At 45.3% G+C, this 12837-nt stretch overlaps 1 protein-coding gene across 1 annotated transcript in view; it reads right to left on the bottom strand.

Moving 5' to 3' along the window:
- Positions 1 to 8051, bottom strand: part of CNOT6L (CCR4-NOT transcription complex subunit 6 like) — a 78706-nt gene extending 70655 nt beyond the window's left edge. The window contains 2 exon segments of the mRNA XM_031942456.1: positions 7339 to 7736; positions 7739 to 8051. Of these exon segments, the coding sequence (XP_031798316.1) occupies positions 7339 to 7736; positions 7739 to 7984 (644 nt within the window). The 5' untranslated portion in view covers positions 7985 to 8051.
- Between the last annotated feature and the right edge of the window lie 4786 nt (positions 8052 to 12837).

Raw genomic sequence — 12837 nt, 5'->3', positions numbered from 1 at the left:
TTAAATTGTCATCCACATATCCCACATTTCTTCCATGCCCTCTTTTCCTCCAATCCACAATGACCATAACTTAAAAGTGCATCTTTCTAAAAGCCTTACTTGCCTAATCCAATCCCTTTGGTTTTCTCCCCTGTATTTATGTAAATAGCTTATGTTTGAATATTTGAACTTATTACATTATGTTTTATTTTCTCATCTTTTACACTTCCAAATTAAAGGTCACTGAACCTGATCATTAAAAACTGTTGTCAGATAATTCCAATCTTTCTCTCCTTCTAAAATTTCAAATGCCTACATATGCAAGATATTATAATCAGATCCAAAGGAGCAAAGGCAGAAGAAAAACACACCTAGAATAGATTTAGAGCTACAAACTAGCCAACTCTTTTATAATTGAGAAAAACGGAGATTGAGAAAAATTAAAGGTTTTAAATGCCAAATATATATAAATTTTTTCTCAATCCTTATCTTTCTTGTCCTCTCCTTGTTTCATTATTCAGGAACATCCAAGTCTTCATGATCCTGTTTGGGCTTTTCTTGGCAAAGATATTGTGTTTGCCATTTCCTTCTGCTCAATTTACTTAGGGGGAAACTGAGGCAAATAAGAGTTAAGCAACTTGCCCAAGATCACACAGCTAGTGTCTGAGGTCAAATTTGAACTCTAGAACAGAAGTGTGTCTGACTTCAGGCCCAGTGCTATCCACTGTGCCACCTACTTGTCCTTCTCCACATTTTCTTCTTTGGGGAATACTAATCTCTCTTGATTCTCCATCTGTATATCTGACCCCTTCTGTTCAGTCTCTCTGTACAGATTAAAGTTAGACTTACTAAGATTTCTGTCCCAAGCTCTTTTCTCTTCTTACACACTACTTCATTTAGTAATCTCAATGGCTTCTATGGATTCACAAGCATCATCTTAATGCTGAGGTTCCCAGGCCTATGAAAACACATTTCTGATCCACCACCTATTGAATATCTCCAACTTGTTATCTTATAAAGATCTTTAAAAAAACTCTGCATTATCCAAAACTGAACCCATTATCTTTTCCCCTTCAAATTTCCCTAATACTATAGAGAATATTTTCTCAGTTGCCCAGGCTTACAACCCAAATATCATCTGCAATATGCCCCTCCTCGCCCTTTCTATATTAGTTGCCAAGACCCATGGATTTTACCTCTTCAACCCACATCCTCTGAGGCTGCTATCACTCTGATGCACCCAACTCCTCATACCAGGACCACTGCAATAGCCTATTGGTTGGTTGGCCTGCCAATCTGGACCATCCTTGATTTGGCCACCAAAGTGATTTTCTTAAATCCCAAGTCACTCTAACTCTTGACTCCAGACTTCTTCCATTTCCATTCCTGAAACGCCCTCCTTCCTCATCTACACCTCTGGGTTCCTTGGCTTCCTTCAAGTCCCAGTTAAAATACCCCTTTCTACAGAAAGCTTCTTCCAACTCCTCTCACTTCTAATTCCTTTCTTCAATGCCTTTCTTCTCTTCCTTGTCTTCTATTCAACCTGTAAATATTATATTGTATAACATGTAATACATTAATATTATATATGTATATATAAACTACTATGTTTGTATGATGTATGCTGTCTGCTTCATTAGAATGTGAGCTCCTTGAAGGCAGAGATTGTCTTCTTTTTCGTTATTCCTCAGCACTTAACACAGTTCCTGGTATATAGGAGACACTGAAAAATGCTTACTGACTGAACTGTGATCCCAGTTCTGACTGTACCAGTATCCCCAGATCTTGCATTCTGTATTAGGGGAAGGGGGAAAAACATACATAGATAAACAAAAAGTATATACAAAATTATACAAAGTAAATTCTCAAATGAGACAGCACTTACAAAACACTGATTATCAGCAATGGCCTTATGCAGAATGTGGGAGCACCCTGAGGTATCCTTTGAAAAGGGATTCATCTTAGTATATACCCTTTCTGTCCATACATGTGTATGTGCACATGCCCATTTACAGATTAGAGAAATACTTAAGACAAATAAGCTTGTATGATTAAAAAAAAAAAAAGGGGGGGGAAGCAAACTTTGAAATTTGGCAGTGTGATCCTGGGCAAATCCAAACAAGCTGCTAAAAACTCTCCCAACTCTAGATTCCAATGGACTCACTTTTCTCCCCCTCCATTCTCCTTTTTCTAACTACTGCCACCACCTTATTACATATTATCAAGACTTTTATAATCTATTCTTCCATCCCAGAGTACTATAATAGTATCTGGTAAATGAGGAGGTAGTAAAGGAGATAACGACTAGAGACAGAAGTCAAAGTAATGTTTGTTATTTTATCTGATCTCTTCTTTAGTCCTTTCTAGAATAAGGTCCCACAGGTTCTATTTTAGAATGGTAACAAGAGCAGCAAACAGCAACAGGTGAAAAGGTCAACCCAAAATGAGAGGCCTTACACTGTACTCTTTAAAAGATTCATGTTCTGATACAGGGGGAAAAAAATAAGGTAAGCTTTAGAGTCTCTGAAAAAAAAAGCTCTTGATCCTTACATTTGAAACTCCAAATTTTCTTAATTTAAAATCTTAACTGGTGACACACTCCAAGAAACTGCAAAGAAAATTCTCACCTAGATTCTGTTAAAACACAGCACACAGTATTTACAACTGTAGATATTTATACAGCACGATTTAAATCTGAATAACTTACATCTCTAAGGAAGAGCACTTAGCACTTCATTTATGGTCTTAAGACTAGTACTAAATATTGGAGGTTTGAGTTTTTGTTTGCATATTTGTTTTGTACATATCTTCGAAAACAAGACAGAGGAAAAATAGGGTTTGAAGTCAGAAGGCCTAATGTACAAATCTCATTCCTACTATGACCTTGGTTAATTTCTTTCTCTGGGCCTGTTTCATTATCTACAAAATAAAGTCATTAAACCAAATTAGTAGTTCTCACATTTTGGTCTCAGAATCCCTTTACCCTCTTCAATATTGAAAGGGATTTGTTTATGTGGGTTCTATCTATTGATAATTAACATTGAAAAACTATTTTCATAATAATGCTAAAATATTTTAGTTTTTCCATATTATCTTTTACCTTTTCAATGACTACTTTTTAAGAGATTTGGGCACACACCCCACAAAACCAAACCATGCTATAAAAACTGCAGAATACATGACTTATAGAAGGAATCAAATTCGATTCTTACAACAATCCTGTTAAATAGAGAGAGCAGGTACCCATTTTATAGGAGAGGATGCTAAAGCTTAAAGAGATTAAATGATTGCGTGATCCAGCTGGTTCAATGGCAAGATTCAGAACTAGAGTATTACAGTTTTCTGAGGGACTAGTCACTCAGAGCTCATTCTGTTGTGTCACTCTGTCTCCTATATCTAACAAAAGTAACTGATATCAACCTTAGCATTATAAAATTTAAGACATTTGCTTCATAAATAGTTTTTTTCGTGTGTTGCTCCCGATTTCTTCAGTAATACCAACATAAGTTTAATAAAATTTCCTTTCCAAAAATTTAAATATTTTGTCTACTAGGTTCACAGGAACTCTAATGAAATATGCTATCCAAAATGAAAGGGGATTGGGGGGAAGCATTTACAGAAATTTAACAAGCCTTGTATAAACTATCAACTAATTCTAAGATCAAAAAAATTGTTTAAAGATTGTTATACTTCTGCCATTAGTGGTTTTGAGTAAAAAATTTCAGTTCAGAATCCCTATATTCCAGTCATTTTTAAAAAATCACAAAGATTAACAGAAGCCTGACATCTTGCATTTCATAATAAACAAAGCTGTTCCAGTACTCTTGTCAGAAAGTGTATAACATGAATGATGTGCTGAAACCAATGGTTTATTGCATTAATAAAAATAACAACCAATGTTAATTTTACTAAGGCCTAGTTTTGTTTTGAAAATCATTCAAGAAATGGAAATTCCAAAACTAAACAATAATCCTCCTACATTCCCAACACTAATAACTTTTCTTGTCCCTCCTCCAAAAAAATGTACTTTTCAATTAAATCTCTGAAAATTCAGCTAATTTTCAACTGAGCCTCTCTAACAATTTACAAAAACACACCACTCTTTATGGTTAAATACATTTGTAAAGGACAAGTCACTTCTAGCATGAAAGAGAAAGGGAATAAGCATGTTAGAAACTTCCAGGTATTATGCTAATACTTTTTACAAAAATTATCTTATTTGCACCTCACAATTTTTGGTGGGGTTACTAATTTTTTCAGTCATGTCAGAACCTTCATGACCCCATTTAAGATTTTCCTGGCAAAATACGGGAATGGTTTGCTTCTTTCTTCTCAAGCTCATTTTACAGACGAGGAAGTTAAAACAAACATAATCAAGTGAATTCTTGTAGGGACAGTTGGAATTTAGTGACTTGCCCAGGATGACCCAGTTTCTGTCAAGTGCCTGAGGCTGCTGAGTTTTCCTGACTTTAGACCCAATTAGTATATCCACTTTGCCATCTTGTTGTTCCTCACAACTACCCTGCTGTTATCTCCATTTCAGTGAGGAAACAGGCAAATACCGAGGGTAAGAGACCTACCCCCGAAGGTGACACAGCAAGTCAGAGACCACATTTGAACTCAGGTCTTCTAAAACCAGGTACAGCAAATCTATATCCATCTCATCACTACTGCTTCTGTTAAATGAATGATGGTCTGATTCAAAATAACTGTGAAGGTGAACTAATGGAATAACCTACTATATTATTATACATGATGAAGATATGAAAATAACTTACTTCTCTGTTACTGTAAAATTTTAAACAGACAGCACTATCTGGGTTAACACAAACTGGCTGTGACCCTGAGCAGTCACTTAAATTTCTTAGGTCTACAAACAATTGTCTAAGACTAAGTTGCAAACAGGGTACCTGACCTGCACTAGAAGGAATTTACTCACCTGGGAATTTTCAATGCCAATGAAATTACAGGCTATCTCCCAGCACCTTAAGGGCATCAAGTTTTCAATGTTTTGGTATTGTTTAATCTATAAAGTATTATTGTAAATATAATTTTGACATCATGGATCTCCAGATCTCAAGGAACTCTAAGTCCTGGTTAAAATCAACCCTTTAGGTTATAACTTAATTTTTTTTAAATAAAAATTTTAAATACTTAAAATACTTTGTTGTTCCTCCAGAAAAAAAAGGTCACAATACATTAAAACAATTCTTAAAAGACTTTACACTGGGCATCTAAAGTTAAAATCACAGAAAAATACACACTACTCCAAAATTGAGTTTAAAACAGTTGAGGTTCTTTCCTCCAAAATTTCTACAACTGCACAACCAGATAAATTAAAACTAATGAGGTTTGAATACTTAGTACAGGATAGGCACTAATGTCTTTAATAACATAATGAAATGGCAGAGGCTGGTGGTTCACTGGAGAGATGGGGCTGGAGTCAAGTCCTGAATTCAAATCCTGCCTCAGAAGAGTAACAGCTATATAACCCCAGGCATGTCACTTTACCTCTCTGCCTCAGTTTCCTTAACTGTAAAATATTGATAATACCAGCACCTATTTGAAGGGCTCTTGTGAAGATGAAATGACAAAAGTATTTTTAAAGTGTTTAGCACACCAAGTGTTCTTAAAATGCTTATTCCCCTCCCTAACCCCCTTCCTCCCCCAAAGACAAGATTAAGTATAGCTAGCAACCGTTAAGTGTACTACTGGGGAGAAAGATTTTCTTAAAAAAACAAAAAAACGCACCAAATCGTCTATCTTGGTTTTGTAACCTAGAGCTACCCACCTAAGATTACAAGTATAAGTGTTTTATCCTCTCCAAATTCGGGACTATGAACAAGTGATGTGGGTCTGGGAGTAGCTATAGAAGGGAGACCTGGAGATCTAAGGCTATTTTAAAGCCAGGTTTGAGAATGCAATCTCTGTCCATATGAAAATTAAATCCACATACTAAGAAGTCAATCTCATTAGAAAAACACTTTAACCCAACTAAGCTAAAGATAATCGCCAGTCGAAAATGGAGAAGCAGTAGGGCAGGTAACACGAATTAGAAAAAAAACTAACAACAATTTTAGTGTTACTGAAGCAAATGTGTCTTATACTTTGCTTAGAATATTAACAAAATTAATATCAAAATAGCATTGAGAAAACGAATATTAGGCCCTGGTTCTGAAAAACATGAGGGAAGAGAGAGATAAATAAGTCACAAAGCCTGAAAGCGCGAGTGGAAATTATAGACAAATTAAAATACAGTCAGTAAGAGAGCATTGTACTTCCTACATAAGCACAACTGTCTCTAAACTCCATTTAAATCATCCTCCTAGCTGGCCTATGCTAAATAATGTACGTACAGAAGCAGGCCGGCCCCCAGCAGCCTGAGTCACCTCCCCTCGGTCTCTCCCATAGGAGGCAGGATACAGCAGTTTCTCAACCACGGACACCCAAGCCCTTCCCCATCTGCACCAGAATGGCCCACGGGGACCCGCCCCTCGCTAGGGGAAGTCCCCCCGCCCCCCCAGCCGCGTTTCTCCAACACATCAGGATGTGCTCGGAAGGGGAAACGCTTCCCATTCAATCCCACGGGGAGTCGGAGCAGGGCCTATTCCAACACCCCTCCTCTCTCGGTTTTCCGCTCTGATTCATCTTCCCACACACACACACACATGCGACTCTCCCAACCCCGCCAGCCCCCGCGGGACGGAGGCGTGAAAAACAAAAACAAGCGGCTCCGGGAGAAGGGGGGGAAGTGGGTCCCGGGCGCCCCCACATCCGACACGCCCGCCCCCGGGTCGGGCGGGCCTGCGCAGCGCGGTCCCGGGCGGTTAGGCCACGCCGCGGGCTGGGGTCCGGCCTGGTCCCCGGGACGCAGCGATTGCCGCGCGGGAGGAAGAATGGGCCCGGCTTGCGTGTGCCATAGACACGCGTGCACACGCTGGGCACGACAGATGCAGCCCGCAACTCTGGGGCTGGGGATACCTGCGCACACGCGCGCCACACACACACATACACGCACGCACGCACCCTGGAGAAGAGTGGGAAATGGACTGTAGGTCGACTTCTACATTACACACCCACGCACACTTGAGAAGCCTCCAACACGCACACTTCCCCAGATCCGTCCCAGGGCCAAACCGCCCCCCCCACTCCCCACGCGCGCACACGCCCACCCTCCCACACGCACAACTAACGCGCCCTCCCTCCCCGCTCCCGCAGACCGGCCATACCTCGCTCCCTCCTCCCCAGCTGCCATGAGCGCGGAGCCCCGAGCCGGGCACGGGCGGGCGGGCGCGCGCGCTCCCCGCGACTCCCTCGCTCCGCTCCCCTCCCCCGCCCGTCCCTCCGCCCCCGCCTCACCTGCATTCAGCGCGCCGGGCTCCGGGCGGCGGCAGCGGCTGCGGCGGCGGCGGCGGGGCAAGCGGGGGAGGCGGCGCGGCGGCGGCGGCGGGGACGGCGGGGGCGGCGGGGCTGAGGGCAGCCAAGACATGCAGGCAGCCCGCCGGCGAGGACAGGCACCGGCCGGGGGGGGCGCGGGGCGGGCGGGCCGGTCCGGGCCGGGCCGTGGGGAGGGCCGAGGCAGAGGCCGCGGCTGGGCGGCCCCGCTCCGAGGGCTCGCTGAGGCGGCTCCGCGGGGCCCGGCTCCGCGGCTACGGTCTGGGCCCGCCGCCGCGGGGGTAGCTCGGCGCTGGGCTTCGCCTGCTCGCTGAGGCCGCGGCCTCGGCGCCCGCCGCCTTCCGATTCTTTCTCTCGCTCACACGCTGCCCACGTTCCGAGCCCTCAGACCGGGGGAAGAGAGGAGGCGACCCCCGCGCGAGCAGCGGATGGAGATTAACAACAAGGTGCCGAGTGTGGGAGAAGGAGGGCTGATTGACGTGGAGGGGCTGGCGGGAACCGGGCACGCCCCCGTGGCTTGCTCGGGGGCGGGGTCGCGCATGCACGCTGAGCGGGGGCGGGGCCGCGCCTGCGCGCCGTACGGAGAGGCGGGCTGGCCCCTCTTGTCCATCCCCCTCGTAGGCCGACCTTCCGGTTGTTTGCCAGTTTTGCGGGATGTACGCGCGCCCTGGGAGGGAGCGAAAGAGGGAGGGAAGGGGAGGCAGAGCTGAGATCACCCCGCCATCTATTTTTTACTGCGAACTCTTTACCGCAGTCCCTGCCGAGTCCGTCCTCGGGTGGAAGGGCCGCCGAGAGGCACGACTCCTAGGCATCGCAGATGGACGTGGAGGGGTCAAGTCCGAGAGACGCTGCGGCAGCAGCAATGTATCTTCTTACCTGGTGGGGCTCCCCGCACCTTTCCTCTCCCCTCCCCCGCTCTAGTGAGCCTGCTCCTCTTCCTGAGCCGCAAATGGAAGTGAGTGCGCAGCCCGCCCCCCATTAATCCCGTTAAACATCATGATTATGTGTCCACTGTGGGAGGGATTAGAAATCAAGCCAAAGAACACGTCTCAGCACCTACTGAGTGTCAGGCGCAACGCTGAGCACCAAGAGGCAGAGAAAGGCCAGTGAAGGAGCATGATCTAGCGAACGCCGTCTGCGGGGAAGGCGCTACTCGCATCCTATGTTCCCTTTAAAGTCAAGAAGCATTTATTAAGCGCCTGTTATGTGCACGTACGCGTGTGCCCGTCCCTGTACTAAGCACAGAAGATCCAAAGAAAAGCCTAAGACTCTCCCGCCAAGAAGCATTTAGTAAGCGCCTGTTGTGTGCGCGTGTGCCGGTCCCTGTGCTAAGCACAGAAGATCCAAAGAAAAGCCTAAGACTCTCCCGCCAAGAAGCATTTAGTAAGCGCCTGTTGTGTGCGCGTGTGCCAGTCCCTGTGCTAAGCACAGAAGATCCAAAGAAAAGCCTAAGACTCTCCCGCCAAGAAGCATTTATTAAGCGCCTGTTGTGTGCGCGTGTGCCCGTCCCTGTGCTAAGCACAGAAGATCCAAAGAAAAGCCTAAGACTCTCCCGCCAAGAAGCATTTAGTAAGCGCCTGTTGTGTGCCCGTGTGCCCGTCCCTGTGCTAAGCACAGAAGATCCAAAGAAAAGCCTAAGACTCTCCCGCCAAGAAGCATTTAGTAAGCGCCTGTTGTGTGCGCGTGTGCCCGTCCCTGTGCTAAGCACAGAAGATCCAAAGAAAAGCCTAAGACTCTCCCGCCAAGAAGCATTTAGTAAGCGCCTGTTGTGTGCGCGTGTGCCAGTCCCTGTGCTAAGCACAGAAGATCCAAAGAAAAGCCTAAGACTCTCCCGCCAAGAAGCATTTGTGGGCCCTGTTGTGGCTGTCGTCCCTTTCTAAACCGAAGATCCGAAAAGCCAAAGACTCTCCGCCAAGAAGCATTTGGCCTGTTGTTGGTGTGCCGTCCCCTGTCAAACGAAGATCCAAAAAAAGCCTAAAGACCTCCCCAAAAGCATTTAATGGGCTTGTTTTCCTGTGCCGTCCCCTTGCTAAGCCCGAAGACAAGCCAAGACCCTCCCGCCAAAAGCATTTAGTAAGCGCCTGTTGTGTGGCGGTTTTGGGTCCTTGCTGCCGAAGAAAAGAAAAGTAACCTCCCCAAGAAGCATTTGTGCGCCTGTTGGGTGCCGCACCGGTTTGCCCGCCCCTTCTAAGCCGAAGATCAAAAACCTAAGACTCTCCCCAAAAGCATTTAAGCGCCTTTGTTGAACGCGGCGGTGCCGTCCCTTCTAACACGAAGATCCAAAGAAAAGTTTGGGCCTTCCCCGCCAAGAAGCATTTAGTGCGCCGTTGTTGCGCGGCATCCCTTGCTAAGACAGAAGATCAAAAAAAAAGACTTCCCGCCAAAAGCATTTATTAAGCGCCTGTTGGTTGCGGGTCCGTCCTAAGCACAGAAGATCAAAAAAAGCTCTCCGAAAGGCATTTTAGGCGCCTTTTTCGCTGTCCCGTCCCTTGCAACCCAGAAGATCAAAAAAGCCAAGACTCTCCGAAAGAAGATTTTAGGCCTGGTTAGCCGGGTTGCCGTCCTTCTAACCAAAGAAGGGTAAAAAAAGCCTAAGACTCTCCCGCCAAGAAGCATTTAGTAAGCGCCTGTTGTGTGCGCGTGTGCCGGTCCCTGTGCTAAGCACAGAAGATCCAAAGAAAAGCCTAAGACTCTCCCGCCAAGAAGCATTTAGTAAGCGCCTGTTGTGTGCGCGTGTGCCGGTCCCTGTGCTAAGCACAGAAGATCCAAAGAAAAGCCTAAGACTCTCCCGCCAAGAAGCATTTAGTAAGCGCCTGTTGTGTGCGCGTGTGCCAGTCCCTGTGCTAAGCACAGAAGATCCAAAGAAAAGCCTAAGACTCTCCCGCCAAGAAGCATTTAGTAAGCGCCTGTTGTGTGCGCGTGTGCCAGTCCCTGTGCTAAGCACAGAAGATCCAAAGAAAAGCCTAAGACTCTCCCGCCAAGAAGCATTTAGTAAGCGCCTGTTGTGTGCGCGTGTGCCAGTCCCTGTGCTAAGCACAGAAGATCCAAAGAAAAGCCTAAGACTCTCCCGCCAAGAAGCATTTAGTAAGCGCCTGTTGTGTGCGCGTGTGCCCGTCCCTGTGCTAAGCACAGAAGATCCAAAGAAAAGCCTAAGATTCTCCCGCCAAGAAGCATTTAGTAAGCGCCTGTTGTGTGCGCGTGTGCCCGTCCCTGTGCTAAGCACAGAAGATCCAAAGAAAAGCCTAAGACTCTCCCGCCAAGAAGCATTTAGTAAGCGCCTGTTGTGTGCGCGTGTGCCAGTCCCTGTGCTAAGCACAGAAGATCCAAAGAAAAGCCTAAGACTCTCCCGCCAAGAAGCATTTAGTAAGCGCCTGTTGTGTGCGCGTGTGCCAGTCCCTGTGCTAAGCACAGAAGATCCAAAGAAAAGCCTAAGATTCTCCCGCCAAGAAGCATTTAGTAAGCGCCTGTTGTGTGCGCGTGTGCCAGTCCCTGTGCTAAGCACAGAAGATCCAAAGAAAAGCCTAAGACTCTCCCGCCAAGAAGCATTTAGTAAGCGCCTGTTGTGTGCGCATGTGCCAGTCCCTGTGCTAAGCACAGAAGATCCAAAGAAAAGCCTAAGATTCTCCCACCAAGAAGCATTTAGTAAGCGCCTGTTGTGTGCGCGTGTGCCAGTCCCTGTGCTAAGCACAGAAGATCCAAAGAAAAGCCTAAGACTCTCCCGCCAAGAAGCATTTAGTAAGCGCCTGTTGTGTGCGCGTGTGCCCGTCCCTGTGCTAAGCACAGAAGATGCAAAGAAAAGCCTAAGATTCTCCCGCCAAGAAGCATTTATTAAGCGCCTGTTGTGTGCCCGTGTTCCCGTCCCTGTACTAAGCACAGAAGATCCAAAGAAAAGCCTGATTCTCCCGCCAAGAAGCATTTATTAAGCGCCTGTTGTGTGCCGGTGTGCCTGTCCCTCTGCTAAGCACAGAAGATCCAAAGAAAAGCCTAAGATTCTCCCGCCAAGAAGCATTTAGTAAGCGCCTGTTGTGTGCCCGTGTGCCTGTCCCTGTGCTAAGCACAGAAGGTCCAAAGAAAAACCTAAGATTCTCCCGCTCTCAATGAAATCATAGGCCAAAGGGAAAGTGCAAGCTACTATCCATAAACAAGCCACAGACTGGATAACATGAAGGGCCCCAATTAAAATTATTTTGACAAATTTTCGCTTATTTGTGATTTGGGTGTTGAAAGTTGCAAGGCTCTTTCTTTTTTGTTGAATTAAATTTTTACCTGAACAAGCTCCTTCAGGCAGTACCCTACATTACTTTAAGGGCATAATATTGCCATTCAGTTCAGATTTGAATTTAAGCCCCTTTCTCAGTGCTTATTTTGGACTTATCAATTATTATCAGCTTTGGAAGATTAATGCACAATTACTGTTGTGATGTTAGATTACAGCACACTGGTTTCATTGTGTTTGTTTCAGTTAATCTTAAACTTTATTATTTGGTGTAAAATGCATTCACATCCTTCCATTAATAAAACATGTTGTGTATGGGCAAATCATTAACTAGAGCTAAAGGAATATCATGTCCATCATTGCACAGGCCCAACTGCTTCGTGTTTTGCTTTCTTTCAAGGAAGTGTACTTATTAGAATAATGGAAATAGCCCTCAGGAAAGAGAAGGCAACAGACACTTCTTCCCCCCCCCCCCCCAGAGGATTCACAAAATTCTTTTAGATAAGATTCTTGAGTTATCAAATAATACTAATGTTAGTCCAGAAATCCAGGAAAATTAGCACTCCAATCCTTAGTAATCTAATTTGAAAGCCTAAAAACATCACTGAATTTGCAGCAACAAAGCCAAACAAATCACCACAGACCTTGAGAATCAAATTGCCTGTTATCTGTAACCATTGCAATAACTCTCCTTAGCTTACCACTCCCCCCCCCCCAAAAAAAAAGTAGAGGCCCATGTTAAAAAAAAAAAAAAAACAAAACATTTGTATAGGGTCACAGAGAGTGGGGGAACTCTGGGTGAGTGTAAGACTCTTTAGCCCAGAAGGAATCTGCTTACAATGTCTGGTTCAGCTCCCCATCTCCTCTAAGGGCTCTTGGCCTTCTGAGAAGTCAGAGGGTGGTGACAACCTGTGTTGTAATTGAAGCAGAGTGATAGCCGGTGGCAAACTACATACAATAGCAAGTTGTTTATGTGGTCCCACGGGAGCAGTATATATTTAGTGCATGCCCAGTGTTGTTTTGGTTACATAAGGAGATGAGGGTTTATAAGGATGAAAGAATTGGGAATAAACACTCCATATTTCCACCATCCTCAGGAGTCCTGCCTCATCACTTCTCCACTAACACGGTAAATTTTAATAATTCTGGTGTGGAGGCTCTAGAAAGCATGGTACGTTTTGTCATCCCAACTCAGGGGCTCTAGAAAGCAGGAGACAACATTTGGCACCTAAGCGAGGGGCCCTAGA

The sequence above is a fragment of the Sarcophilus harrisii genome, chromosome 6 (assembly GCF_902635505.1).
Source record: "Sarcophilus harrisii chromosome 6, mSarHar1.11, whole genome shotgun sequence".
Taxonomy (NCBI): Eukaryota; Metazoa; Chordata; class Mammalia; order Dasyuromorphia; family Dasyuridae; genus Sarcophilus; species Sarcophilus harrisii.
This window is presented reverse-complemented; position numbering and strand designations above follow the sequence as displayed.